At 41.4% G+C, this 27,014-nt stretch overlaps 1 protein-coding gene across 1 annotated transcript; it reads left to right on the top strand.

The window, feature by feature from the left end:
• Positions 1 to 14,779: 14,779 nt before the first annotated feature.
• tm9sf5 (transmembrane 9 superfamily protein member 5) lies at positions 14,780 to 25,813 on the top strand. Its single transcript, XM_080841013.1, has 17 exons — positions 14,780 to 15,044; positions 15,954 to 16,021; positions 16,113 to 16,206; positions 16,746 to 16,873; positions 17,120 to 17,249; positions 17,401 to 17,528; positions 17,667 to 17,778; positions 17,938 to 18,017; positions 18,109 to 18,214; positions 18,984 to 19,116; positions 19,298 to 19,417; positions 19,654 to 19,711; positions 19,791 to 19,950; positions 21,298 to 21,449; positions 21,678 to 21,789; positions 22,324 to 22,495; positions 24,948 to 25,813. Exons 1-17 carry the CDS (start codon positions 14,910 to 14,912, stop codon positions 25,013 to 25,015), a joined length of 1,956 nt encoding a protein of 651 aa, XP_080697139.1. The 5' UTR covers positions 14,780 to 14,909; the 3' UTR covers positions 25,016 to 25,813.
• The last annotated feature ends 1,201 nt before the right edge of the window (positions 25,814 to 27,014 follow it).

The raw sequence follows: 27,014 nt of genomic DNA, 5'->3' as shown, positions 1-27,014 counted from the left end.
ATGTTGACATGTATACGTGGCACATACGTAGTGAATATCAAAATATATTTATCTGGACATACTCCTGTATGAAGGTTTGTTCGGCGGCTTTGAAGCGAGTCACCTGCAGCTTCTCGCAGATTTCGTGGAGTTCTTGTTCTTGTGTCAGTATACAATTATTCAAGCACTCCATGGCATGGTAAGTGTGGTTCCCTCGAGTTAAAACGGGCACTATCAGTTTGCGACCTAACCTTTCTTCAATGGTATCTGAAGCTTGAGTTCTCCTTTGTTGCTGTTTCCATAACGCCTGGCATTTGGCAAGTGTTGATCGAGATATTTTCTTAAAGGGCTCTGATTGGCTTTAGGGACACTGGAGTCTTTTGTAGAAACCAGATTAAGGGTGTGGCAGGCGCATCATTGGTGAGGTGGGAGACTATAATCTTCCTCTGAGTCTGCTTCATTCAGGATATGTGTGATATTGATGAAGACAGGTTGTTCCTCATTTTCGTCGTCTTCATCCTCTTCTCCACTGCCTTCGGTTTTTTGAACATCATGCGAACATACTGAAAGCCTTCACAAAATTAGAACCATTATTATTATGAATTTCACGGAATACTTCTATATATTCTGGCCTCTCCACAGTCCACAGTGGGTGCAATCCCTGAATCACGAAATTAATGAATTGTCACTGTCACATGTTCAGACTCTTCTACGGCTCTTGGGCTCACTGCCATCCTGTCTCCAGTGTCTGTGTGTCTGTGTGTGTGTGTGTGTGTGTGTGTGTTTGTGTGTGTGTGTGTGTGTGTGTGTGTGTGTGTCGTCACCATGAGCATTATCGACACATAAACATCCTGGCTCTGTCTCAAACCTCGCACTTTGTGAAGTACACTGCAAAATAATGCATCTGTAGTACGTTCTGTCGCTGATTAGTGTTGTCTCAAATAGAACACTGACTGACGCAAATGTGAGAGCCTTTAGCCCAAAAATCTTTGTATTGTAACCAGCAATAATGGTTGAAGTGATTTGCGAGGCGTCAGTCAGCCAACTATCCAAACTGAAAAGCTGCCAAATGGCTCCTCCTCTTTTGCTACATAGCCAAGATTGTGCTGTTTAGGGCGAGTAGTGTCCATCGTTTTACACTGCATTTTTTTACCGTTTCGAGTGCGCCATCCGGGTACTTTCAGTGCCCTGAATTCTGCTGGTTCTGTCAGTGTGAACGCCCTTAGCACTGAAAGTCAGTGTTCGAAGTGCACAAGTGCTGGGTTTGAGATAGAGCCCCTGTCTTCTTAATTTGTGTGTTTGATGGCTGAAGGCAAGCGCTGTTATGTATGAACATCAGAAATGCCCAGGAGAAATTAGCTTTCGAGGACGCTACTGTACTACTTGATCAATAAAAGAGCTTAGCTACTGTTAAGTTATTGGTTTTGTAAATAGCGACGTTACTGACAAATAGTTAAGCTAGCGTCGCTACAAGTAGTTACGCTACTGCCCATCACTGCCTATAATGTTACTGTGTGGACACAATAAGATAAGAAAACAGTGAAGTTACAGTGAAGTTACAGTGAAGTTATCAATAACACTGTCACTCCACTAAAGTTAGCTACGCAACTCGATTGCGATTTGGTCAGGCTGTTTTTATTTTGGAAATAAAATAGTCTCATGGTGGTCCACAGAGTGTAACAAAAGATGAAAATAGAGCTTTTAGAATCTTGAAGAGGTTACACAATTTTCAAAATTCTCTTAATTCTCCTCTGTAATTAATTCATCATAGCATAGGACCATTTGGGGGCCAAACCGCAGAGAGAGGTAATACTTAGATTTTTGCCTGGACTCTTGAACTGACCTTGATTAAGCAATCTTAGTGGTTTTAAGGGAGTATAATGACATATAATATAATCTGGTGTTTGGCCATGTTGTGCTTTGTATGTAATCAACGCTCTTGATAATGTACTGGTGGCCGGTGGAGCAGACCTGCTGAGTGTTACACCACTAAAACTGAGCAATGCAGTAGAACAAAACCCTGAATGGTGCAGGTACATTTATTGTTACACAATGTGTAATGTTCAGTATGTGTTTTAATTGACGGTGCACAAAAGTTCACAGATGCAATGCAATGCACTCTTGTAGATTCTGACCTTCATCAGCATTATAGTGAATGTAAATAATGTGTCTGAGAATAATGACTCATTGAAGGTCGAAGAGAGTAAAGAACACAACCGGTCCTTGAATTGAGCCCTAAAGAACAGAACCATTTACAATGGTAGGAGAATTAGGAGAAAGAGTTAAGGCCGAATTATGCTCTGTTTTAGACGTAACGCGTAAGCACGTAAGATACACAACCCCCCCTTGCGCGGTAAAATACCCCCCCTTACGTGCTTAAGTGCGTCGCCCAAAATTCCTGACTTTGTGACTAAAACACTACGGCCCTACACAGCTCGCAAAGGCTGTGATTGGCCGGCTACCACAGCCTTTCACACAGAGTATCACGTTTCCGGGTTAATAGCATACAGTCTTTTTTAGACCCAGACATTTTTTTAAATCATGAATACCCTGCAGGCCGTCTCACAAGCCTTTTCTTATGGATTAGGAACAAACATAACAGAAGAGGTCCCAAGACATGAACTCCTTTACAAATCCTCTTTAAACACTTATAAGGACGCTCAAATTACCGCGAATATCCCATTCTCACCCGCGATTGTTTGGAGAGAATGTGGTCATTCACGAACAAATAGGTACTTTCATATTCAATTTCCGCCACTTGTGAGTCATGGTGATATCTTTCATTGAGTTCATATTGACGTGAATCCATCAATTGCACCAGCGAGTTTGATAGAATGAGCCCGGTCTGCTCATACAAAAGTTAACAGTAACCTGCCGTTACCTTGTGGCCAGCACCATTGTAGTTACAAGCATTGACAACATGATGAGATTCTCTCGCCGTTTACCACCTCATCTTTGAATAATGTAACTCATAAACACATCGTTTTAAAGCCTGTCGCAGTCATTAAAATATGTCAATAAACAAACTTTTGCGTCATGTGCTGTCTTTTTCGCCACTGGTACTGAATTTTGTGTAACACATGTATTCATAACATCAAGCCTTTCGCCCACTACACTTTCATGCTCCGGTAAGTTTTTGTCCTTTGTCCTGCTGCAATAAATAGGCTTACTTAACTAAAAAAAAAATCTACAGTTCTGGCGTCAATTTGCTTTGCAACACGCAACACAGCTCACAAGCCTTGCAACACGGCTCTGCGTCTAAAACGAACCTTAAATCAAAACTTGTCTAAAACAAGTTCCTTGTGTAAATTACGTGCTTACGCCTCTGCGTCTAAAACGACCCTAAATTGGCCTTTACTGACTCAGTGACTGAGAGGATACCTCATTAAGACTTATAATGTTGCCCCATCTAGTGGTGAATCATACAACCTACACCCACATTTGCAGTGGCCCAGTTTTACAATATGGACAGAGCTCACAGAACACTACAAATTACTTCAAAACATTTTAAACCAGTTTGTCTGAAAAAACAGCTGTAAGGCTTGGATTTTTTCTGTTTGTTTGTCTTTCTATTTGTCAGCAGAAGTACGGAAAAACAACCTGTCCGATTTTCATGAAACTAAGTGGAAGGGTGAAGCACGGGCCAAGGAAGAACCCACTCAATTTTGGAGCTGATCCGAATCATGGTGCGGATCCACAAAATTAGTTTAACTTTCGTTAACAGGTTGACATTTGCGAGAAAGCATTTGGCCTTTAGTGCTTTCTGAGTGCCCTTCTAGTTGGTGATATTTACCTTGTGCAAACATCTAATGATACCTCTGAACATATCTTTTTTTTTTGTTTTTTAAGATTTATTTTGGGCTTTTTTTTGCCTTTAATCGAGAGTGCAGTGAAGAGTGGGACAGGAAATGAGAGGGTTGGGGGAGTGGACAGGAGAAACGACAACGGGCCGGATTCAAACCTGTGTCCCCCATGGGCGTAAAGCCCGTATCTGATGGGGCCACAGTGCACCCCTCTCTGAACATATCTTGAGTGATGTTCCTGGAATCATCTGGTGTTTCAGGTCTTTCAACATTATAGGCTACACCCTCCTCCAGGTGACCCAGCTGTGCTGATCAGACCCTTGCTATTGGTTAGACTACTCAACTCCTGCACGGATGGCTTCAGCAAAGGCCAGGACATGATCTCTCCATTGACCTTCCTTCATAACGCAAGGCAGTGGTAAAGAATGTGTGCTCGTGTAGAGAAGGGAGAGCGTGGTCACCCCACCCGGACTTGTACCTGGGTCTACAGGGTGCCAAACATGCACTCTGACCACAACGCCAAAGAGCCAGGCTCGATGGCATGGCAGTCAGAGCACATACTCATCTGTAATGACGATCACATTCAGGGGCGGACCGGACGAACGGGCAAACCGGGCAGTTGCCCAGGGCCTCGGCCACCAGGGGGGCCTCGTCGTATTTCCGATTTTTTTTGCTAATTAAAATAAATCAATTGGCATTGCAAAATAATGACAATTCATAATAAGCATGAAAAACGATTATTTTCTTTTCAGTAACAGATTAAAATGTATCTTCCATCATGGAACAAATTATTTCAGGTCACGTGACTTTTCTGTCACTGACCATTTTTCGGGTGGTGATGTGGTCGCAAAGTTAAGCGTGAAACGATTTTTAAGTAGCAGCGAGAAAAGAAAGAGGAAAGGGCAGGATGAGAAGTTCAGGGAGGAATTACCTAAGGTAACACACAATTTCCTATCAAGGAATTCGTCCGTGGAAGTGGAAGAAATATCTGATAATGTGTCGAGTTCATCTGATAATGTTTCAAGTGCGACTAAGCCAAGTTTAGCGATTGCTAGCAGCAGCAGCAGACAAACAGCTTGTAGTGACACCAACTAGCTCTGCCTGCTTTGCTTCTACAAACGGTGAGCCATCATGTACCACAGCTGACCATATCCGAGACACTGTCACACCCGCACTGACGACGACACGCATGATACTGCCATGGTCATGAACACAGCTCAAGCACAGCTGGCTGATAACGACAGCGGTGATGTCAACAATGTGAGTACATCAATGGTGGAGATACACTGGTTAGTGAAGACCCCTGGCGTGACAATTAACAGATAGAGAGAGAATTGAAATGGTTAAAACAGGACCTGTACAAATTTGGAAGTTTCAGTTGAAAACATTCAGAAACAGAACTATAAAGCATTAATCAAATGTAACAAGTAACATTGTTTTGATCAAGAAATAAAAAAGTTACACTACTAAAACACTGCACTCAAAACCTCATAATTAAAATAATTTACAACTGTTTAATTGTTAAAGTCATATACTCACAATAAATGTCAGTTCCACATAACATTAAAACGATTTCTTTTTTTGGGGGGGGGGGGGCCCTCAACATTGTTCTTTGCCCAGGGCCTCCAATTTGCTAGAACCGCCCCTGATCACATTGTCACACTTGGATTTATCACTGGAGCATAGGTGACACGCTTGTGGTCACTGATTATTTTGTCAAATTTTTTAATAAATGGTATTGAGTTACTGATCGAGAATGAATAGTTTTTGGTGAACAGAATCAAATTAACTAAAGTGAAGATTGAACAAGACTCCCTATCTTTATGAGCTAAAAAAAAGAGTTGTGTTGGCCAAGGGTGTAGGTTTGATTTGGAAAGTGGTGGGGACATAAATGCCTGTTTCCTTTGGTGTATTATACACTACCAGCCAATGACTCTTTTAAACATCAACACAAAATTGCAATACTTTTTATGATGCACATTTATAATATATATGGTAGTACTCTTTAAACATATACATGTGTTATGACACTAACTACAAGAACCTCTTTTACCCCAATTAATACTGTTTTTGAAATATCTGAAGCAATAATGCACCAAAGCTCACAGACGAAATGCCTATCTGGCCACCTCTTTCTCCTGTATCTCTCTAGACTCTCTCTCTCTGCCTTTCTGTCTACCTGTATCTCTCTGCCTTCTGTCTACCTATATATCTCTAGACTCTCTCTCTCTCTGCCTTTCTGTCTACCTGTAGCTCTCTCTCTCTCTCTGCCTTTCTGTTTACCTGTATCTCTCTGTACTCTCTCTCTCTCTCTCTGCCTTTCTGTCTACCTGTATCTCTATAGACTCTCTCTCTCTCTGCCTTTCTGTCTACCTGTATCTCTCTGGGCTCTCTCTCTCTCTCTCTGCCCATCCTGGGCTCTCTCTGCCTTTCTGTCTGCTTTGGACTCTCTCGCTCTGTCTTTCTGTCTTCCTATATGTGAGAAGGTGAATTCTCCCCCTCCTCACTGTTGCAAAAAGGGATGGTGCCCTTTAAGACTCTTGGACTCCTCCCCCATGATTGTTGGATCCTGGCTCACCTGATCTGAATGTGGTACCTCATTAAGCCCAAGTGGCTGTGCCCTATTTAAAGGGTGCCTCAATCTCAAAAGAGAGACTGTTTGTGAGAGGCATGAGAGCATGGACAAAAAGTTAGCGAGAGAAAACACTTCCCTGTTTACCGGAGTGAAGGAAGTGTTTTTGTGTGTGGACACGGTGTCTTTGTGCTTTGTCTTTGTGTCTTGTATATTGTGCCTATTTTTGTGTTCTTGTTTAGTTTGGTTTGTTTGGTACGGCTAGCTATGTACTTAGCTCCGGGCTGAGTGCCTGGGCCTAAATTGGGCCTTGAGAAGGTGCCGATAATTGGGCCTAATCGGCCAAGCAGGTGCCTAGAGTGCCAGGTAACTTCAGTCCCGGTGAGTACGGCCTGTATCTGTTCTCTATTTGATTTCCATGTGTAAGTTGTATGCACTGTGTTGGGTTTGACAGTCCCCCCTGTAAATAAATATATATATTTTTCTATACCAAAAACCACAATCTCCTGCTATGTATTTCTACTTCACCACCAAGTCCAGTCACCACATCCCTAAAAGAACATGGGGTAACCGTCCGGTTATATCTCTCTGGACTCTCTCTCTCTGCCTTTCTGTCTACCTATAGCTCTCTCTGATATACCCAGAAAAATAGAGGTATAATTTCTGTACTGCGAGTAATGGAGATCATTTCCAAATTTCCAATAATTATGACTTAAGAATATAATAATCAAGTGCCTAGTATTATTAATTACCTTTTATGAATCGTGTATTTATGTAAGCAGGAACATAGCTTTGGTATTCCTGTGTATATGTGTGTGTTCCTGTTTTCCTGTGTATATGTGTAACTTTGATTAACTGGCGCTAGGGCTGGGCGATAAAACGATAAAAAATATTATCGTGATAATGACTTCCCTCGATAAAGCTATCGTAACATTAATTCATTTTCAATAATGTCGATAGAGAATTAGGAGAATTAGGAACAGCAGTCCATTTAATTTCTGTGATGCAGCAGGAAGTTGCAGAGAAATGGTAATTCAGGGTGGCCGCGGGGCATTAAAAAGTCTTAAATCGCTGCGTTGTCTATGGTTAGGTCAGAGTGTAGACTACTGCGCAGCTAAAGCGTCTACATACAGGTGCATCTCAATAAATTAGAATATCATCAAAAAGTTGATTTATTTCAGTAATTCTATTCAAAAAGTGAAACTCATATTATATAAAATAGTTTACACACAGACTGATCTATTTCAAGTGTTTGTTTCTTTTAATTTTCATTATTATAACTGACAGCTAATGAAAACCCAAAATTCAGTATCTCAGAACATTAGAATATTGTGAAAAAGTTCAATATTGAAGACTCATGGTGTCACACTCTAATCAGCTAATTAACTAAAAACACCAGCAAAGGCTTCCTGAGCCTTTAAATGGTCTTTCAGTCTAGTTCGGTAGGCTACAGCGTCATGGGGAAGACTGCTGACTTGACAGTTGTCCAGAAGACGATCATTGACACCTTGCACAAGAAGGGTAAGATACAAAAGGTCATTGCTAAAGAAGCATGCTGTTCACAGAGTGCTGTATCCAAGCACATCAATGGGAAGTTGAATGGAAGGGAAAAATGTGGTAGAAAAAGGTGCACAAGCAACAGGGATAACCACATCTTTTAGAGGATTGTGAAACAAAGCCCATTCAAGGGAGATTCACAAGGAGTGGACTGCAGCTGGAGTCAGTGCTTCAAGAGCCTACACGCACAGACGTATCCAGGACATGGGCTTCATCTGTCGCATTCCTGTGTCAAGCCACTCTTGAACCAGAGACAAAGTCAGAGGTTTCTAACCTGGGATAAGGACAAAAAGGACTGCACTGTTGCTCAGTGGTCCAAAGTCCTCTTTTTAAGATGAAAGTAAATTTTGCATTTAATTTGGAAATCAAGGTCCCAGAGTCTGGAGGAAGAGAGGAGAGGCACAGGATCCAAGTTGCTTGAGGTCCAGTGTAAAGTTTTCACAGTCAGTGATGGTTTGGGGTGCCATGTCATTTGCTTGTGTTAGTCCACTGTGTGGTCCAAGGTCAGCGCAGCCATCTACCAGGAAGTTTTAGAGCTCTTCATGCTTCTCTCTGCTGACCAGCTTTATGGAGATGCAGATTTCATTTTCCAGCAGGACTTGGCACCTGCACACACTTCCAAAGGGACCAGTACCTGGTTTAAGGACCATGGTATCCCTGTGCTTGATTGGCCAGCAAACTCGCCTGACCTAAAACCCATAGAGATTCTATAGGGTATTGTGAAAAGGAAGATGAGAGACAACAGACCCAACAACGCAGAAAAGCTGAAGGGCACTATCAGAGCAACCTGGTCTTCCATAATACCTCAGCAGTGCCACAGACTGATTACCTTCATGCCACGCCGCATTGCTGCAGCAATTCATGCAAAAGGAGCCCCAACCAAGTATTGAGTGCTGTACATGGTCATACTTTTCAATGTCCAACATTTCTGTGTTAAATCCCTTTCTCTATTGGTCTTCAGTAATATTCTAATTTTCTGAGATACTGAATTTTGGGTTTTCCTTAGCTGTCAGTTATATTCATCAAATTCAAAAGAAATAATCACTTGAAATATATCAATCCGTGTGTAATGAATCTATATAAAATATGAGTTTCACTTTTTGAATAGAATTACTGCAATAAATCAACTTTTCGATGATATTCTAATTTATTGAGATGCACCTGTACATGACTAGGTAGCCTACTAGCTGGCTAGCCTGCTAGCTCTCTAGTCCTGTCAGCACTGTTTCCACACGCTACACCACGCCCGCTAGCAATGTATTAATTTTACCTTACAACGAACCAACAGTTTATGGAAATGAAACGGTGGTCACTTAAACATATTCATCACAGTGTGAGACAGGAAAAAAAATAACGTTACCACTTATTAGCCAGCTGTGCTGTCATCTGCTGTTGCTCTGATCTTGGGAGGTGGTCTACCTGTAGCTTTGATCGCTAACTTGCCAATGTAACTCAATCCCTGGAATACTTTGAGCAAGGGCGTAGGTTTGGTCTCAGCATTGGTAGTGACACTTCCGGGCAGACCCCACCCCCAACATAAATTAAAAAATGTAGTTGATGTTATATTTAACAGGCAAACTTTATTAGAATATATTAACATTTGTGTACTAACTTGTGGAACTTGGAACTGATTTAAACATAATAAGAATAATAAACCCTTAGTTTAAATAAAAAAACTAAACGTTCTCCACATTTCTTGACATCACATGTTTTTGTTGTCCTTTTTGGATATCCCAAACATGAGTAAGACCTCATCTGAAGCCCTGATGGTCCAGCTGCTTCTTCCTTAACCTGCACTACATCTGCACTGGATTTCTTAGTTTCCTGAATGCATTTCAAAATATTGCCTTAATGAACAAAATTACCTAATGAGAAGTACATGCAGTGCATTTGTTTGTTCTGAAATTCATTTGTAATATGTAGGTAATTGGTTCAGGTTTTATGGAGCTGTACTAAGCCTACATCATCTGGATTGCAGTGCAATGAAATAATGTATTCATGAATTATATGCTGCATACATTTGGGCATCCCAATTTATTGCACCTTTTTACTACCTTCAAGTATTCTCAAAATAGCCAGTATGATTGATTATATTCATTGGTAAAATTGTCTAAACATACCTTTAAAAAACAGCATTTGAATGCAATCTTTACCAAAATGGACAATTCAACGTCTCATCTGAACCCCTTTTGCTGATTAATCATTACCCTGCTCTACATCTGTAGCTTCAGGCTGCTGTTTTTCCTGCACACCAATTCATCAATTTAATAGACACTAACCATGCTTAGTTGACATTGGTCGAGACATTACAGGGAACGGAGATAGTTGTATTATCCTAGGGATCATAGGCCTACCAGTTTATAGGGTGACCAGATTTGAGTTTGTGAAAAAAGAGGACACTTCGACTCCTCTCCCGCAACGGAATTTTTGGATGTCATGTACTATTGTAAACGATGCAACTAGTGCAAGGTGCTTAGTTTTGCCAGATTGGAAATGGCGTATCTTATCAGACTCAAAATGATCGTATTTGGAGGATGATTATCCTATCTGACAACTCTGGGAAAGCGGTCCACCAATGACAGTTCTCTACAGTCAGAGCTCGCGGAAGAAGGGCGATACTCTTTCCAAAACTTGTACGGACGTAATAACTAGATTGTTATTAAGGCAAAATCCCGGACGTGTTTAGAATCCCGGCCGGACGCATTTTTTAGGTCTCGAAAAGAGATGCCCAGGTAAAAACCCTTATTATGAGTTGCTAGGCTGCTGGTACTAGGGTAGGGTAGGGTAGCTTATCCTTCTGGCTTCAACAAGACGAGCTGTAATGCAAGCAAAAGTTACATGCTCTACACACTAACAACTTTCAAAACATGTTTCCATTGTAGGCTACAATGGGTGGCGATTTAGGGTTAGCAGCTTCGCAGTAGTTTTCCGACTAACTAACAGCGACCTGGGCTTTTTGATAGCTCCTTACTGTATGGGTGGAAAACACTTCTGGAATCTCTTTTCTTTGAAGGCGTCTTTTCCCTATCTACAGACCACAAAAGGGTCAAAATATCAATGCTGAGACCAATCGAAATACTGATATGAGGCGTTATTATTTCCTGGCGTATTTAGTAGCTTACCGTATCAGTCTAGCAGCACTCTTTCAGGATTCACGTAGTGTTTCTGACTCTGCCACTTCAGCCAATTAAATTACAGCATCTCGTCTCACAGGCTCGAGGGGGCATTGGAAAACTTAGAAATGTATTTATAACTCTTCTGGGCGACGAACATTGTATTGATAATAATACGAATGAGTTTGCAAATATATTGTGCAAAATGTTTTTTTCTCAAATAAACAAAATATTGGTAGGGACTTTTTTGTCTTTCCCAAATCTTGGTCGTGACTACCAACCCTATGCAAACCTACGCCCTTGACTTTGAGTAGTAAAACACGAACAATGACCTATGATTCCATTGTGCACTTTATTCGCAAATGTTATTTTCTTGCTGTCGTTCAAAATGATCGGAACTTCTTGCTTTGATTGGGCTGAATCTCGTAGCCTAGACTCGAGGCAGAGCTGCCAAGCGTCACGCTTGACCCATTCTCACACCACATGCCACACTTGACATTTCTCACGCTTATTCCCCCTGTCAATACTCTCAATTTTTTTTCTCCATTAGGCTATTTACTTTGGTCCTTGCGGCTTCGAGTCACGCTGATTGACTGACCGAAATAACCAATCCGTCAGTCCTTTGTGCCTAAATCTAACCAACCACGGAAGGCACCACGCAATATAAACCAATCAGAAGCAACCTAAGGCGGGTCTTGAAACCCACTCGACTTTTCCCCGCTTTCTAAAAGAAGTAGGCTACGTAACTCAATCGTGTTCACTGTTGATTTGCTGTTTCTCCTAGACCTAGACGAACCCGTTATTATCAGACATCAGTTTGTTTACTTGGAAAGATTACTGTATATTTCCACTTTTGATTTGTTTTGAATTTGAGAAATGTTGGGAGTTTACAATAAAAAAGAGACATTGAAACCTTTGGTTTGTAGGCTACAGGCGTTCTTGTCTGAAGCAAATGAAACAGACTTAATTTATATCGTCTTATATCGTTATCGAATGAAAATATAAATATCTATCGTGATAATTTTTTACCCATATCGCCCAGCCCTAACTGGCGCCACTTATTGTTTTCTTGACCCTGAGAAAATCTGGTTTGAAAACCCTGTTTTGACTATGATGTTAAACACTTACGGCGTCAGCTTTGGATAAATCTAAGTATAAACCTTGGTTTGTGAGTGAAATGGCTTCACTTTCTGCCTTGTGCTGGAAGTGAGCCCGATTGCAATTGTTGTTTGTCTAATAAATATACTTAATATGCAGCTCCGGAGTCCTGAGGTAGGGTGAATTTTCACCTAACAGCGAGTGTAGGGGGAAAACAGATTAAAAAAGACAAAAAACCATGCCATGGAGGCCAAGACAGGGAACATTTGACCCTACAGTTGTGTTTATATTCGAAGAGCATATTTAGAACCGAACAGAAGGGAGTTGCAACAGGGATAATCAGACTAGCTACCGGAAGGTGCAACAAGGAGAAAGAATGGTATGTTTTATAATATATGCATATTCCAGCTTTCAGACAAGCGAGTCATTGGTGAACCATTCTCTGGATAGTGTAGTCATGTGTGGAATGTAACTAGTACAACCATAAAAAAAGAGAGACACTCTCCTTAATGATCGGTGGGGGGAATATCCACAGGGGATGTGAGCAATAGAAGTATAGACATTTGGTGCTGGAGTGAGGGGGAATGGACAGATCTGAATAGCAAAGTTGTCAAACAAAATAGAGGGAGAAGATCTCTTAAATCCAGATACAAGCCTGGTCCAAAGGTACAGTACCTGGATGCAATAGGTCAACACAGAGGAATACCACACCAGTAAAGGCTGGGGACAAAGTGTTATCAGCACTATTGATATGGCACACAGTACCTAAAAACGTTGAATTGATCAATTACATACAGCCGCGGAAAAAATTAAGAGACCACTTCAAAATTATCAGTTTCTCTGGTTTTACTTTTTATTGGTATGTGTTAAAGTAAAATGTACATTTTTGTTTTATTCTATAACCTACTGGCAACATTCCTACCAAATTTCAAATAAAAATATTGTCATTTAGATCATTTATTTGCAGAAAAATGACAATGGGTCCAAATTGCAAAAAAGATGCAGTGTCTTCAGATCTCGAATAATGCAAAGAAAACAAGCTCATATTCATTTTTAAACTACACAATACTAATGCTTTAACTTAGGAAGAGTTCAGAAATCAATATTTGGTGGAATAGCCTTGATTTAAAATCACAACTTTCATGTGTCTTGGCATGCTCTCCAGTCTTTCACATTGCCATTGGGTGACTTTATGCTACTCCTGGCGCAAGAATTCAAGCAGCTTGGCTTCTTCTCATGGCTTGTGACCATCCATCTTCCTCTTGATCACATTTCAGAGGTTTTTTATGGGATTCAGGTCTCGAAATTGGGCTGGCCATGACAGGGTCCTGATCTGGTGGTACTCCATCCACACCTTTACTGGCCTGGCTGTGTGGCATGGAGCATTGCCCTGCTGGAAAAAACACTTCTCAGAGTTGGGGAACATTGTCAGAGCAAAAGGAAGCAAGTTTTTCTTCCGGGACAACGTTGTACTTTGTCTGGCTGAGGTTTGTAAAAGACCATAAGGGTTGAAAAAAGCGGGCTGGAGGTTCTTCTAGAAGGAATGAAGAAGATGTCATGTCTTGCTTAGCAGAAGGGCAGAACAAAAGACCAACATGTTGTTGTAACAAATTAATGTTCACATGGTAGCAGTAACACTACAAAAATGTGCACTTAATGAATGTTTTAGACAGTTCATGAACTGTCTCCCCTCAGTAAATAAATGGTGCAGAAAATAAAGGCTGCAACACTCTTTGTCTAGAGATTTTCTATGACGATATCTACATGGGGAGCGGGTGCCATGTTGCATCGCCATGGTTTCACAATAGCTTAGAACAGACCAACCAGAACATTGGCACTAGAGAGGGCCTTTTGTGTTTTTGTGGCACCTGACGGCCACCGTAGCTTCTCATACACACCTGGAAAGGAAAAATCAACAAGTATTCAGTTGGTTGCAATATGCAGCCTCACCGCTAGATGTCACTAAATCCTACATACTTTACCTTTAACTTCAGTAACCCTTTACTGAAGCCACACAGACTAGCAAACTACACAGCAAACTAGCAAGCCTGGAAAACTTTGCTCCTCATTTGGCCAACAGGTATAATGCCAACAAGAAGAACAAGAACAGTAACTGTTAAGTCAATAGTAATAGCATACCATACCATAACATTATCACAAAATGCACTCCAGCAATCACATTGTTGAATGTAAAGGAGGCAGCAACAAAACAAAACACCAACATAAACTCTTTCTCATCCAGTGGGATGATGAATGAGTTTACCAAAAGTAGAGCCGATGGCAATTCTATTTTATTCAAACACGTATGCCATTCATATAAAAATAATGGTGGGGCAATTTAAGGTAATCTGAAGGGACACATCCCCACCGTCCCTACCATAAACCACGCCCACTTTTGCCTCTCGAGTAAATGCGCGTTTAAGAGACTTAAAAAGTCTTTATTTTCCACTGAAGGCTTCGGCTGCCAAGCAAATTGTCATTAAAACGTTTAAAATAATGATCAGCACCTATAAGCTTCAGTTTCATTGTCTGGATCTCTTTAAAAAAAAGAATGAAACCGGTTATTCCAGCAGGTTAAGGTCGATCACGCAAATTGTGTCACCGCCTTCACTCTAACGTCACTTGCTAGCTAAGCGACTTGCAGTCGTCAGGAGGTCCATAGCTGTTGGTACTTATAAAGCTGGGCTAGCAAGCTAGCCCTCTTTCCCCCTCTCCCTATTAACAACACATTTTTTACAGAGACAACATAAAAAAACATACATTTTACATTAAGACATCAACTGTACAATGAAGCCGCGGGTCAACCTAGTTTTTGGACTTGTGTTCAGTTTGATTTCTATCCGTTCCTGTTCTGGATTCTATCTTCCGGGTTTAGCTCCAGTTAGTTTTTGCGAAGAGGACAAGACTACAGAGGACTGTCAGGTAAGAATTTACGGTGATTTTCAGCAACTCATTTTGTACTTAGAAATCGTGTGCATAATAAAATGTGATCGAAGCTGAATAGCAGTCTGAGCATATGTCCACGCAATCCAAAGGTAAAGCGAGTTAAAAAGGAGGTATGTTTAAGCACCTATTGCTAGCAATCCAGCTAGGATAGCTAACGTCAACCGGATGGTACAGCTAACGTAGCAGCTACCTGACGTGTTTGTAGTGACCGTGTATTAGACTGCCAGTGATGGTGCTCGAGTCATTAGGTTAATGAATGACAGTGAACAGCAACTTAGGCAAATAGTCTATCTGAATAAAGTAATTAGCGAGGTGTAAAGCCGTGCATGGAAATGCGATAATAACATTACAACCGGCCCTATTCATACCAGCAAGCTGGCTTAGTAGCTAGCCATACAAGCGGATACAATTACTTCGCACAATTGACACCCAGGTAACTTTAGCTAAATATCACAGCGTTCGCCCCATATTTCTAATGTGATGCCACCAGTTCAGTCAAAATGTCACTTCAATGCGAATGAATGTATGGCGTTAAAGCAAAATTAGTGTAAGGCTTGTTCACATAAGATGACGTTATCAGTTTTCTCACCCCTGTATTATTCTGATGTTACTAATGCTAGATAGGTAGCGATAGCTAGGTTAATAAGCGAAGTGGTACGACCTTAAGAAAATTGTCGAACGACTATGTTTTATGGTGAATATTTTTGGTGGATATAGTTGAAAGATCCTGTCGGACTTGAAGTTGTAACAAAGTCTAACGTTTCCATTGCCTCTCTTCAATCTTACAGACATGATGAAAGGTTGATGTGTAGGCCACTAGATCCTGCTGCTGCATAAACACCCTGGTTCTTATATTTATAACATTTGCCATGTTTGTCTCCGTAGACGGCAATTCAGCTTTTCGTGAATCGGTTGGACTCGGTGGAATCAGTATTGCCATACGAATATGACGTGTAAGTTGTCATGATGTGGTAGTCTAAATCATGTTCCATCTGTAACCTCGAACCTGCAGTGCATTTAAAAACTTTTAAAAATCCCCAACAGGTTTGATTTCTGCAAAGATATTAAGGAGAAAAGACCATCCGAAAACCTCGGCCAGGTCTTATTTGGAGAAAGAATTGAGACTTCCCCTTACAAGGTGAGAGGATACAGTGGGTCATAGGGAATTGGCATCTCTCCTTTCTAATGTATAAATTAGGTATCTACAAATAGTATGCTTATGTTCCCTCTCATATTTCTGAGTGGGCCTGGACTTTCTCTAACTTACTGATGTTTGTTGTATTAAGAATTGCAGTCTTCGTAAAATGTTTAAATATCATTAAAATGGTGTCACAAATACATTATTGGAGGTTTAGGAAAGACTTGTTATTAAAAGATGAAATATAACGTTATTATATTAGGGAGCACAGTTATGTTAATTGTGTTTTGTAATGAGATACTTCACCATCCAGGTCTAATACATACATGATAGTGTAATAGTTAACATGCTCTGTGCTTGTGTCCATGCAGTCATTGCCTACTGGATAATAATTTGCATTACATTAATTTGCAATAAAGTCCATTGCAATGTTAACTATTTTAGGCCATCGTTACAGTTTCATGTTAAAACAGCAACATACCCCAAATTTGAAATTTAATTTGGAGAAATATGACTGACAAGTGTTTTTTTTTCATCAGTTTACATTTAAGAAAGACGAGACCTGTGTCAAGGTTTGTACAAAATCATATGATGTCAACAACAAAGATGACAAGAAAAGCCTTGATTTTCTCAAAAGCGGCATGCAACTGAATTACCAGCACCATTGGTAAGTTTTTTTTTATCAGACCTCATATCCAGGTCTGTCACTTTTTATAATGTCAGTATTTTTAATGAAATTGAGCTAATTTTCTAGCTGTTTTTAACCATAAAGATGATCGGTTTTAAAGATAAAGATTAACCTTCCATTGGGTTGCCTGACACTGATGTCAGTTGATCCATGACCTTTGTGAAAGTGCATGGAAAAGTGTGTTGTGGAAAGGAGATGTAGTAATGGTGTTTTCTGTAACTGAAGGATTGTCGACAACATGCCAGTGACGTGGTGTTATGACGTGGAGGACAATCAGAAGTACTGTAATCCAGGCTTCCCCATTGGCTGTTTAGTAAGTCCTGATGGACGACCTAAGGATGCTTGTGTCATCAATGTGAGTTTTTTTTTCTTTGCTCTTGTGATATACTGTTTGCTATTTTTTTCTTTTTCGATCACTTAATTATAAAGTGTATAAGACCAACTTGGCTTATGAGCTGGAGAGCTACCAGGTCTAAGGCTAGTGTATGTCCCACCGTTTTCCTCAGGCGGAGTTCAACAAGAAGAATACATTCTATTTCTTCAACCATGTTGACATCACCATGACTTACCACAGTGGAGAGAATGAAGGCTGGACAGGCGCCCGATTGGTGGCTGCTACATTGGAGCCCAAGAGGTGGAGTAGTCAATCGCTTGCTCTCCATCTGTTATACTCAATTGAAATAATAATGTAGTCTTGATGCTCCATTTGCAATGTTTTGAAATGAAAAATGTAGCAGTTCTTTTACTCTATTGTTCTGTTTGTTTATGACAGTTACAAACATGATGATGAAAACAAGGTCACTTGTGATGGCTCACCCATGGAGGTTCCAGGAGATTTCACCAGCAATATTAAATTAACCTACACATATTCCATCAAGTTTGTGGTCAGTATTCAGTATCTTTGTCGAGATACTTTTATTTTTAGAGAACATGGACTTTAATATTCATGAAGGCTCATCATATCTGTCATGGATCATTTATGTATCATTAAAAAAAACCTTGAAAGACAGACTTTCTAATCCAGTATACCTCTTCTATTTTAGAAAAACAATGACATTAAGTGGGCATCCAGATGGGACTATATTCTGGTGTCAATGCCGCATACCAACATCCAGTGGTTCAGGTAATGGGCTGCTTGATCCGTGTTTGGTATTGTCAGTGTTCCACAGACTTTCATGCTCAGTGATTGATTGTCTGTTTCCTGTTTAATATAGCATCATGAACTCCCTTGTTATCGTGCTCTTCCTGTCTGGCATGGTGGCGATGATCATGCTACGGACTCTTCACAAGGACATTGCCAGGTACAACCAGGTGGATCAGGCAAGTTCTCCACAAACCCCAGTCCTCTCCCGTCACACTGCACACGGGCTAAGCCTCGGCCTTGGCCTTGCTTATTGTTGGTTGCTCGAAATGCATGTTTTGTAATGTGTGGCGGTTATGTTGAGTTGCAGATGCACAGAGCACATTTCCCTGCAGTCTGCCTTTATTCTGGATGGTGTTGCAGTAATCGCATGCCTTTTAATGTGTAGCAGTTATGTGTAGCTGGCCTGCCAATCACCTTTAAGCAGAGCACAGAACACTTCCCAGCAAGTTCCCTTTGTTCTGGAAGATGTCAACTTATAACATAGGCCTAACTCCACTTTAATATGTTGTAATATTCACAGGACTTGGTAAAGATTTCACCGACACCAGCTGCCTCTATATCTTATGTAAGCTTATGTACAGATACTGGTTTTGAATTGGCGTCGGGCCTCGGGGGTGTATTTCTCCCTGCTGGCCTGTCAAAAACAGCTGAGGGGTAAAACATGGTGTATTATACAGACATTACTGGATGACATTATTCCATCAGAATCTGACGTGAGCATTTATTCCCTCCAACCGATTGATTTTTTTAATTGTCAAACCAAACGAATTACACCATGTTTTCCCCCATGTCATGCATGCATCTTTCAACTTGCCAGCTTGAAGCTTGAGCTACTCCTATTGTTTTTTTCAAACATTACTGGATGATTCCTTTCTTCTGTGATGTATAAAAAGATGTGGGTGAGTGTAGCATGCTGATTGGTTGACTGGTGTGTTTGACTGACAGGAGGACGCTCAGGAGGAGTCTGGGTGGAAGCAGGTGCATGGGGACGTCTTCAGGCCCCCGAGGAAGGGCATGCTGCTCTCCGTGTTCCTTGGCCAAGGCACTCAGATTTTCATCATGACCTTCATTACCCTTTGTAAGTACTCTCTCACAAACACAAACATTATTTCTCCGTCAAGCCACTACATTCTTTACCACAGCATTGTTAGCTTGATGTAGCTAAACACATTCAAACTGTACTGGTTTTGCCACCAGTTGTGCTGCAGTGCTGTAAGCGTAAATGGATGTGATCAGCTGTGTGTCTCTGTTTTCCTTAGTCTTGGCCTGCCTAGGGTTCCTGTCTCCAGCCAATCGGGGCGCTCTGATGACCTGTGCCGTGGTGTTGTGGGTGCTGCTTGGAACGCCAGCGGGCTACGTGTCATCTCGCTTCTATAAGAGTGAGTACTCTGGGTTTGGCACAGGCCTCCCAAGACGTGTGTGTGTGTGCGTGTGCGTGTGTGCCTGTCTCAGGTTTCTGTGCCTGTGGCAAGCTCACTGCGCACGGCTCTGAAGGGGATGTACTGTATCCCTGCTGCATAGACCTGGCTATAGTCTTCACCTTTTATTTTTGGATAAATACATCAAGCCCAATTTTCCCCTCCAGTACTCAGTCATTGTTTGTGATTTTCTACAGCGTTTGGTGGTGAGAAATGGAAAACCAACGTCCTCCTGACGGCACTTTTGTGTCCTGGGTATGTTCCCTTACATTTTTTTTGTTCAGTTCTGTGGAGTCCTGTGGTTCTGTAGTGAAACTCTGTTTTATCTCCTCAGCATTGTGTTTGCCGATTTCTTCCTGATGAACCTCATCTTGTGGGTTGAGGGGTCCTCGGCTGCCGTCCCCTTCGGCACCCTGGTGGCCATCTTGGCCTTGTGGTTTGGCATCTCTGTGCCGCTCACATTCATGGGCGCATACTTCGGCTTCAAAAAACCTGTACGTTTGTGCGGTAACAATTCTATACCCCTAAATGTGTATATATTGTAATGTGCATAATGTACACACTTACATTATGTAATCTGTACATGTTTAACATTCATTCCAAATGCTTTCTAAATGGCTAAACTAAAGGGCTTAAGGCTAGACGAGGCAAAGAGAACATTTTGGAAAGTTTTCACTGCCGGGCTACATTCCTCTCTAAATCTTCCCTAGGCTGTCAATATAAAGATAACATATTGTTTGGTGAAAATTCACCCTAGTTACCGCAGGACTCCGGAGCTGCATATAAGTATATTTATTAGACAAACAACAACAACAACAATTGCAATCGGTATCACTCCCAGCACAAGGCTGAAAGTGGAGCCCTGATAAACACATTGCACAAGGTTTATATAGACAGAAGTTTAGCTTTTAGCAGGGATAACCACATGGTGGATCTCTGACGTCCAAGGCTCCCTATATTGCAAGGATGGCAGTTTTGCACAAGGTCGGAAGAAGCTTATCACTTCTGGTCTAAACATGCTCTTGTACAAATGCAGAGTAGCACCTAATAATCTAAGTTACAAAAGCGCATGATGTATACAAGGTATATATTAATGCATGGCATTTGATTAACAGTGTTTCAAACTTATCTTCATCACATATAGATACCATTCTCATAATATATCATTACTGTGTAAGGTATGGCAATTTCAGTTAAATGGCTTGATGACCTAGCCTTGCGGGAGGAGTATCTGATATCCCTGCTGTAGTGTGGTAGGTTTTTCCACAGGCCAGTTTCATTTGATAATGATCCACAAGGCTTTTGGGGTCGATATGTACACTATGCTTTAAGAATGCAAAGGACATGCAAATGAATGCGTTGTCCTTACAAAAGATTTTTGTAAAGATGAAAATGGTGGCACATCGCTGTGAACACAGAGCAGTTCAATGAACTTGTTCTTTGAGCGATAGCTTGAACAGACCTTGATGTCTCAAAATGTAAAAAGGCGTTTTATTTTAAACCTATGGTGGGTAGAGGTGAAATCGTATCTCTAGTCCTAGATGAAGTTGAACCGTGGGGGCGGCAGTGGTACAGGAGGTACAGAAGTCGCTTAGTAATCTGAAGGTTGCTCACTGTCGAAGCGACCTTAAGCAAGACACTGAACCCCTTATCGCTCCTGATGTGCAGTGTGCCATCAGTGTAGATGTAAAATGAATATACATCCTTTTAAGATGCTTTGGATAACAGCATCTGCTAAATGACCAAATGTAAATGTAACACACGTTCCTTTCTGTTGCGTTTGATTCAGTTGTGATCTGTGTTGTGAATTCAGACCTTGAGTGTGTCCATGCTATCTACAGGTAATGGAACAGCCAGTGCGAACGAATCAGATTCCCAGACAGATCCCTGAACAGTCGTTCTTCACCAAACCCATCCCTGGGATCATCATGGGTGGCATCCTGCCTTTCGGTTGCATCTTCATTCAGCTCTTCTTCATTCTCAACAGTATCTGGTAGGTGCCATCTTCTTTGTGTGGTATTCTCTCTGATCATTAATTAGTGACACTGCTTGTTTCACTAAGGTGAGAAAAAAAATGTGCCGCTACAATGTAGCTAGAAGCAAATTAACCCATCAAGTTCATAGAAGAAAAAAAACAGTATGAATGAGAATAATTTTAAACAGGCACAGGCACAGGCCTGGTAAACTGGTTTGATTTGAACTCGCCTCTTTCTCTCCTTAGGTCTCATCAGATGTACTACATGTTTGGCTTCCTGTTCCTGGTCTTCATCATCCTTCTCATCACCTGCTCAGAAGCCACCATCCTGCTGTGCTACTTCCATCTCTGTGCTGAGGTCAGAGAAGAAGCGGCCTGCTGGATAGACTTGCACTTAAGCAGTGACAGTCCCGCACTTCTGTTTTCTATTTCTTGAAAAAAAATATATATATTTAACAGTATTTATTTTTTACACCAGCTTTTATTGCTCTTAGCTTGACTGTTCTCTCCCTTGTACGTCGCTTTGGACAAAAGCGTCTGCTAAATGACTAAATGTTAATGTAAATGTAGACTGCCTTCTACTTTCAACAGCTATGTTTTTATGATACGCTGGGGTTTAGATAAGCATTGTGTTTTATAAGCTAATGAAGCTAGTTGTCGTTAAAGGAGTATCCTCGGTCCATCATCATGCAGTGGAGTGTGCTATTAGCATACGCGGGCAGTTGGTAGTGTGTCAAAGTGAAAACTGCTTCTAATGTCCCTATTCAGAAATATTGAGCCCCTTTTCATTCAATTCGCTATGGCTAGCCTCATTGAGTGGTGAAATATATTATAATCTATTATATTATATATATAAGACGTGAGCTGACTATTTTCCTATCTTTCCTTGCAGGATTACCACTGGTGGTGGCGCTCGTTCCTGACCAGTGGCTTCACAGCGGCTTACCTGTTCGTCTACGCTGTGCACTACTTCTTCTCAAAACTACAGATCGTCGGGGCTGCCAGCACTATACTGTACTTAGGTTACACCATGATTATGGTTCTCATATTCTTCCTTTTCACAGGTAAGTGAAATTCATCACCCATGCCCAAAGTGTCTGTTTGTCCCACCACTGCAGTTTATCTGTGTTGTACGGTACTGTCCATACGGACGTGTAGTGCAGTGTTATTACACAAAGAAAAAAAGATCTCTTTGACTGTACCTAGCTTAGAGAGTGGGATATCTCCTAGTGACAGCACTGTGTAGGAGGAATGACAGAGGTGTGAACCGCTGTCTGTTTACTGAGTGTTTCAGAACATGTCATGCTCCTTCCATCTGAAGTGTTTTTCATGGGGACTGATTTCTGCAGGACACAGTGACATTATATATATCTCGTCCAGTTTGGGTGTCAAGCCCTGGGGTTACTGGCTTTTGGGTTTCAACATTCTACAGGTCAGGTTCCGTCACCAGATGTCTGGCTTGACTTGTGGAAGAGAATATCTGATTGGCACACAGCAGATATCGGATACACAGGCTGACACATTGACACAGTTGATAATCCCATTGGAAATCCCACATCTGGGTAATCCCAATAGGAAATGAATAGCTCCATTGCCTACCCCCCCCCACCCATGTGAAATCCAGGTTATTGGATGTATGGGGCTGCGTTGGGGTTGGGTTTACAGGGTGTGTGTGTGTGTGTCCGGGGGGGGAGGGATCAAGTGTAAAGGTCATTTGAGAGAAAGGTGGTGGCACTTGGATAGGAGTATCCTGTGGCCAAAATCCGGGTAGAGTGGAACAACCGAGAGAGCAGGTTTTTCGTTCAAAACGAGCACAACCTGCTCTGCGAGTCTCAGAGTCCCACTCCCTGCCCTAGCTATGATGAAATCTGTCACTATGTTTGTCATATTCATGAGGCGGGACGGGGGAGGAACCGGCGCGGACCTGCAGCTTTGTCAGAAGCATTCAGATGGCAGGAAGAGGTGGCTTCAAAGACCTTCTACTGAGTACTTCACCCAGCGTTTCCTGTCCGCTTAAAATGTGGAATGTCAACACTGTTGGCTGCCTTGCTCTCACACCCACACTAGTAGCCCTCCACATCTGGCATTCTGTGTCCTCGTGGTTGACGGAAGCCTCCCATGCTGCCATAAAGCAGTTGGTTAAAACCAAAGTCATTTCAGGCCACTCTCACCTTTTTTATGACACTCATGCGTAACCTAGTCATGGGGGAGCACGTTTGTATTGTGCAACTGAGTAAATGGTTTCTAGAGAGGCTTTTTTTGTGTCTTTTTTTCGTGACCAACCCTTCCTCAGAACCTATTACGTGCATCTCAGTGCAGAGACTTGATTGGTCAAGAGTGTGATTGCAGCTGCATGCGCTGCGTCGACTGGAGAAGCGATAGGCCCCTCCACCTCATGGCTTTGTCAGGTAATATTAGGCAGGGCTCCAGTTTTGCTTGTTGCCATGAATTGTAATAGATGCGCTGGGATCCCTGGATGGCTGTTATGAGGGGGTGCTCTGGGAGCAGGTGGGATGGAAACAGGCAGTGCCAGGCCTGCGTTTTTCAGCCTTCCTCTATGCAGGCAGACAGGGCTGAAGTTGACATGGTAACTGCCAGCTTCAGTCCTGCTCGTTATTAAACCACCCACACGAGAGTTAGTGCTTGGGTTTCTGCTCACTCGCCCTCCTTTGGTCTCTCCGCCTCTTTATCTATTTCTCTTTTTCCTCCATGGTTACTTCATCTTGTTCTTTCTCTCTCTCCTCTATGATGTCCCTCTTTCTTTTCCCCACATGGACCCCCCCCTCCCTATCTCTCTCTTCTACACACACTCTCTCACACTCACACTGTCTCTAATGCTCTGACCAGTAACAACATTGTGAATGACGCAGTATTGGGTAGTTGAGTGCAGCCAGAGCCGTAGTCTTCCATTGTTATGGGTTTGAAATTCTAATCTGGCTGATTGCTTTTCTTTTTATGTTTTCGTATGTTCCTGTCTCATCCACTCTCATGCCTACTTTGATCAGACTCTAATTTGCCGTCTGTCTGCCCTAAAGAATTCATTTCTGGAGTCAAATAGTTCTTCCCCCATGATTCAGCTCTCAGAAGCACTTAAATCTCCCAAATGAATTCAGTAATCAGAACATCAATTTCCCACAGGGAAAGTTTTTTTTATCCTTAGTTTTAAATCTGGCGTTGACCGTAATTAATTTTGTCGCCAAGACAAACTTGTTGAGAAGCTCTTTTCCATGATGGCTTTTGGTGTATTGAGGCACTTTGTAAATCTTCCATTGGAAGCCTGGTAAGTAAGCCTAGTCAGTACATTTTGGATGCATCTTTTCAGATTTGACTGTAGCAGTATTGCAATGTGTCTGGTCAAGCCTCTCTCCTCTCCTAATTTAGGATTTGTCTGTCATAAGGAGTGGGCTTTACAAAGTGGAAAAAATATGATCTTCAGTGACCTGATTAAAATGTGTAATACTACATGATGTTGCTATGCTACAAAGTGCTAATTTAACATTCCATCTCTCTCGCTAGGCACCATTGGGTTCTTCGCCTGCTTCTGGTTTGTAAATAAGATCTACAGTGTGGTGAAAGTGGACTAAATAGTGGGGACCCTGCGAGAATCTTCACCTCAGCCACCCGACCCACCCCATCAAGACAAGACTAAGGCAATGCATGTGACTCGCAGCTCTCTATGAAGGTACCCGTCGAATTTGAGGGCTGAAACTTTGATTGAAACCATCCGAAGGCTTAAGGGAACGGAAGCACAGAACAAGGACTGGGCAACCCCCCTGTTTGTGTGTTTTAATGCTCTGAAGAGCGTCTCTACCTTCTCTGTATGCTTCTGCGGACCTCTCTGTTTACTGCCTGCATTGATTTGACATGCGAATGACCCCTGATTGATTGAGTTTCTGTGTAAACTCCCAAAGTCATGTCTTTGGCTGCTGGTCTGAAGAAAATGCTCCTGTGTTCAACATGGTACCAAGGATTCTTTTCATTTTCCTCATTTAATAATGTATGAAAATGCATCTGATCTTGGTTTTTTATATATTTTGAAACCCTAATGTCTTTTTTTATTAACTATTTTAGCACCTTTTTTTCTGCTGTATGTGAGAGAATTTTGAACGTGAAAATACAAAGAATGTTATATTTTCTTTGGAAACTGTCCTGTAAAACAGATCTTGATTTCTATGTGGTGTTAATTTTCTCTTTCTTTTTAAAACTCAAAATCAGTTGTTGGAGGTGATTGAGACTACAAATCCGAACCATTTTTGGCCATTAGGTGTGGTTCAGCAGTGAACATCATCGCCCATTATCTTGCTGTACTGATATTGTGTCTGTTAAGTTGTTGCTTTATTGTTCTCTTACTGAAGGTTGTTTATATGAACATAAAAGATTTAATCGGTTTTGAAGCACATCTTTATGGTAGATTGCGTTTCTATAAATAAAAGAGAAAAAATTACTGAATGGCATGACTTGATAGTTTCTTTTTTCAGCATAAAAACAGTTCCACACCATCATCAATGAAACAAATAATATATTTATTAATAAAGTCAAACTGTTTTTTTTTTTTTTTTAACCTCTGAAATCATTGGAGAGTTTGAATTGCAATATTCAAATACATTTTTAAACATTCAAGTTACTGGTGGGGTTCTAGACTCAAACCTGACTTCCTCTTCCACAGGCTTTCCTAAACTCTGAAAATACTTTCACACTGCGAGCGTGCACAATTTAGTACAGTTGTCACAAATAAGTAAACTGTCTTGTGATAATTATTTCACAAAAGTCCTGTAATAAATCAACAGTCTTGTGTTTTTTGTATCTGTGACCTGATTGTCAGTAATGTACAGATGTAACAGGTGTATGAGATCAAATTCTGTCAGTACCTGCCATTTCTGTCTCTTAGCAACTACATTTGTTTGTGGGAATGGAAATTATTAAAACTAAATATAAATCGTTCCACTTAAAAGTGCTGAAAGCAACATTAGCATCTCTTGCTTACCCTTTCACGGCAGCCACTCCTTCGTCAATGTGAATTTTTTTTTAATTAAATAAGTTATTCAATTCATTAAATGAATCAGTTAAACTCCTCACTAAATAAGTTAGTTATAGGCTACTATGCTGTGAGAGCAGTGTCACAAGTTGGTTGTTTAGGGTTGTACTGTAACTGTAACTCCCCCCACACCTCGGAAACCACTGTGCTAACCTCTGCAAGATGTATCCAGCAACCCAGCATCTCAATTTGCGGTCCACTTGTAATTTATTGGCAGGCAGGGATGCCTGTCTCTTGAGAGGTCTCTAATTGGTTAATACAACCAGCCTAGACGATGTTGAAACTTCAGCCCCAGACTATGGGGCCAACGGGAGTCCCAGAGCATCCATGCATGCCTGTGATGGCTGGCAGATAATGAAGACATCACACAGCAGACCTAATCAAAGAGCCTAGGAGAAGAGTCCACAATGCCTTTCAGACCACACCGGTTTCAGACCACATTTGGTACCTCACAATAACACTGAAGGTTAGCTGTGTATCCCCAAAGCTTACAGTATGACAAATTCTCTGTCCCACCATTTAAAGAAAGCAGAGAAGGGAATGACAAA

Source organism: Sprattus sprattus, assembly GCF_963457725.1.
Source record: "Sprattus sprattus genome assembly, chromosome: 6".
Taxonomy (NCBI): domain Eukaryota; kingdom Metazoa; phylum Chordata; class Actinopteri; order Clupeiformes; family Clupeidae; genus Sprattus; species Sprattus sprattus.
This window is presented reverse-complemented; position numbering and strand designations above follow the sequence as displayed.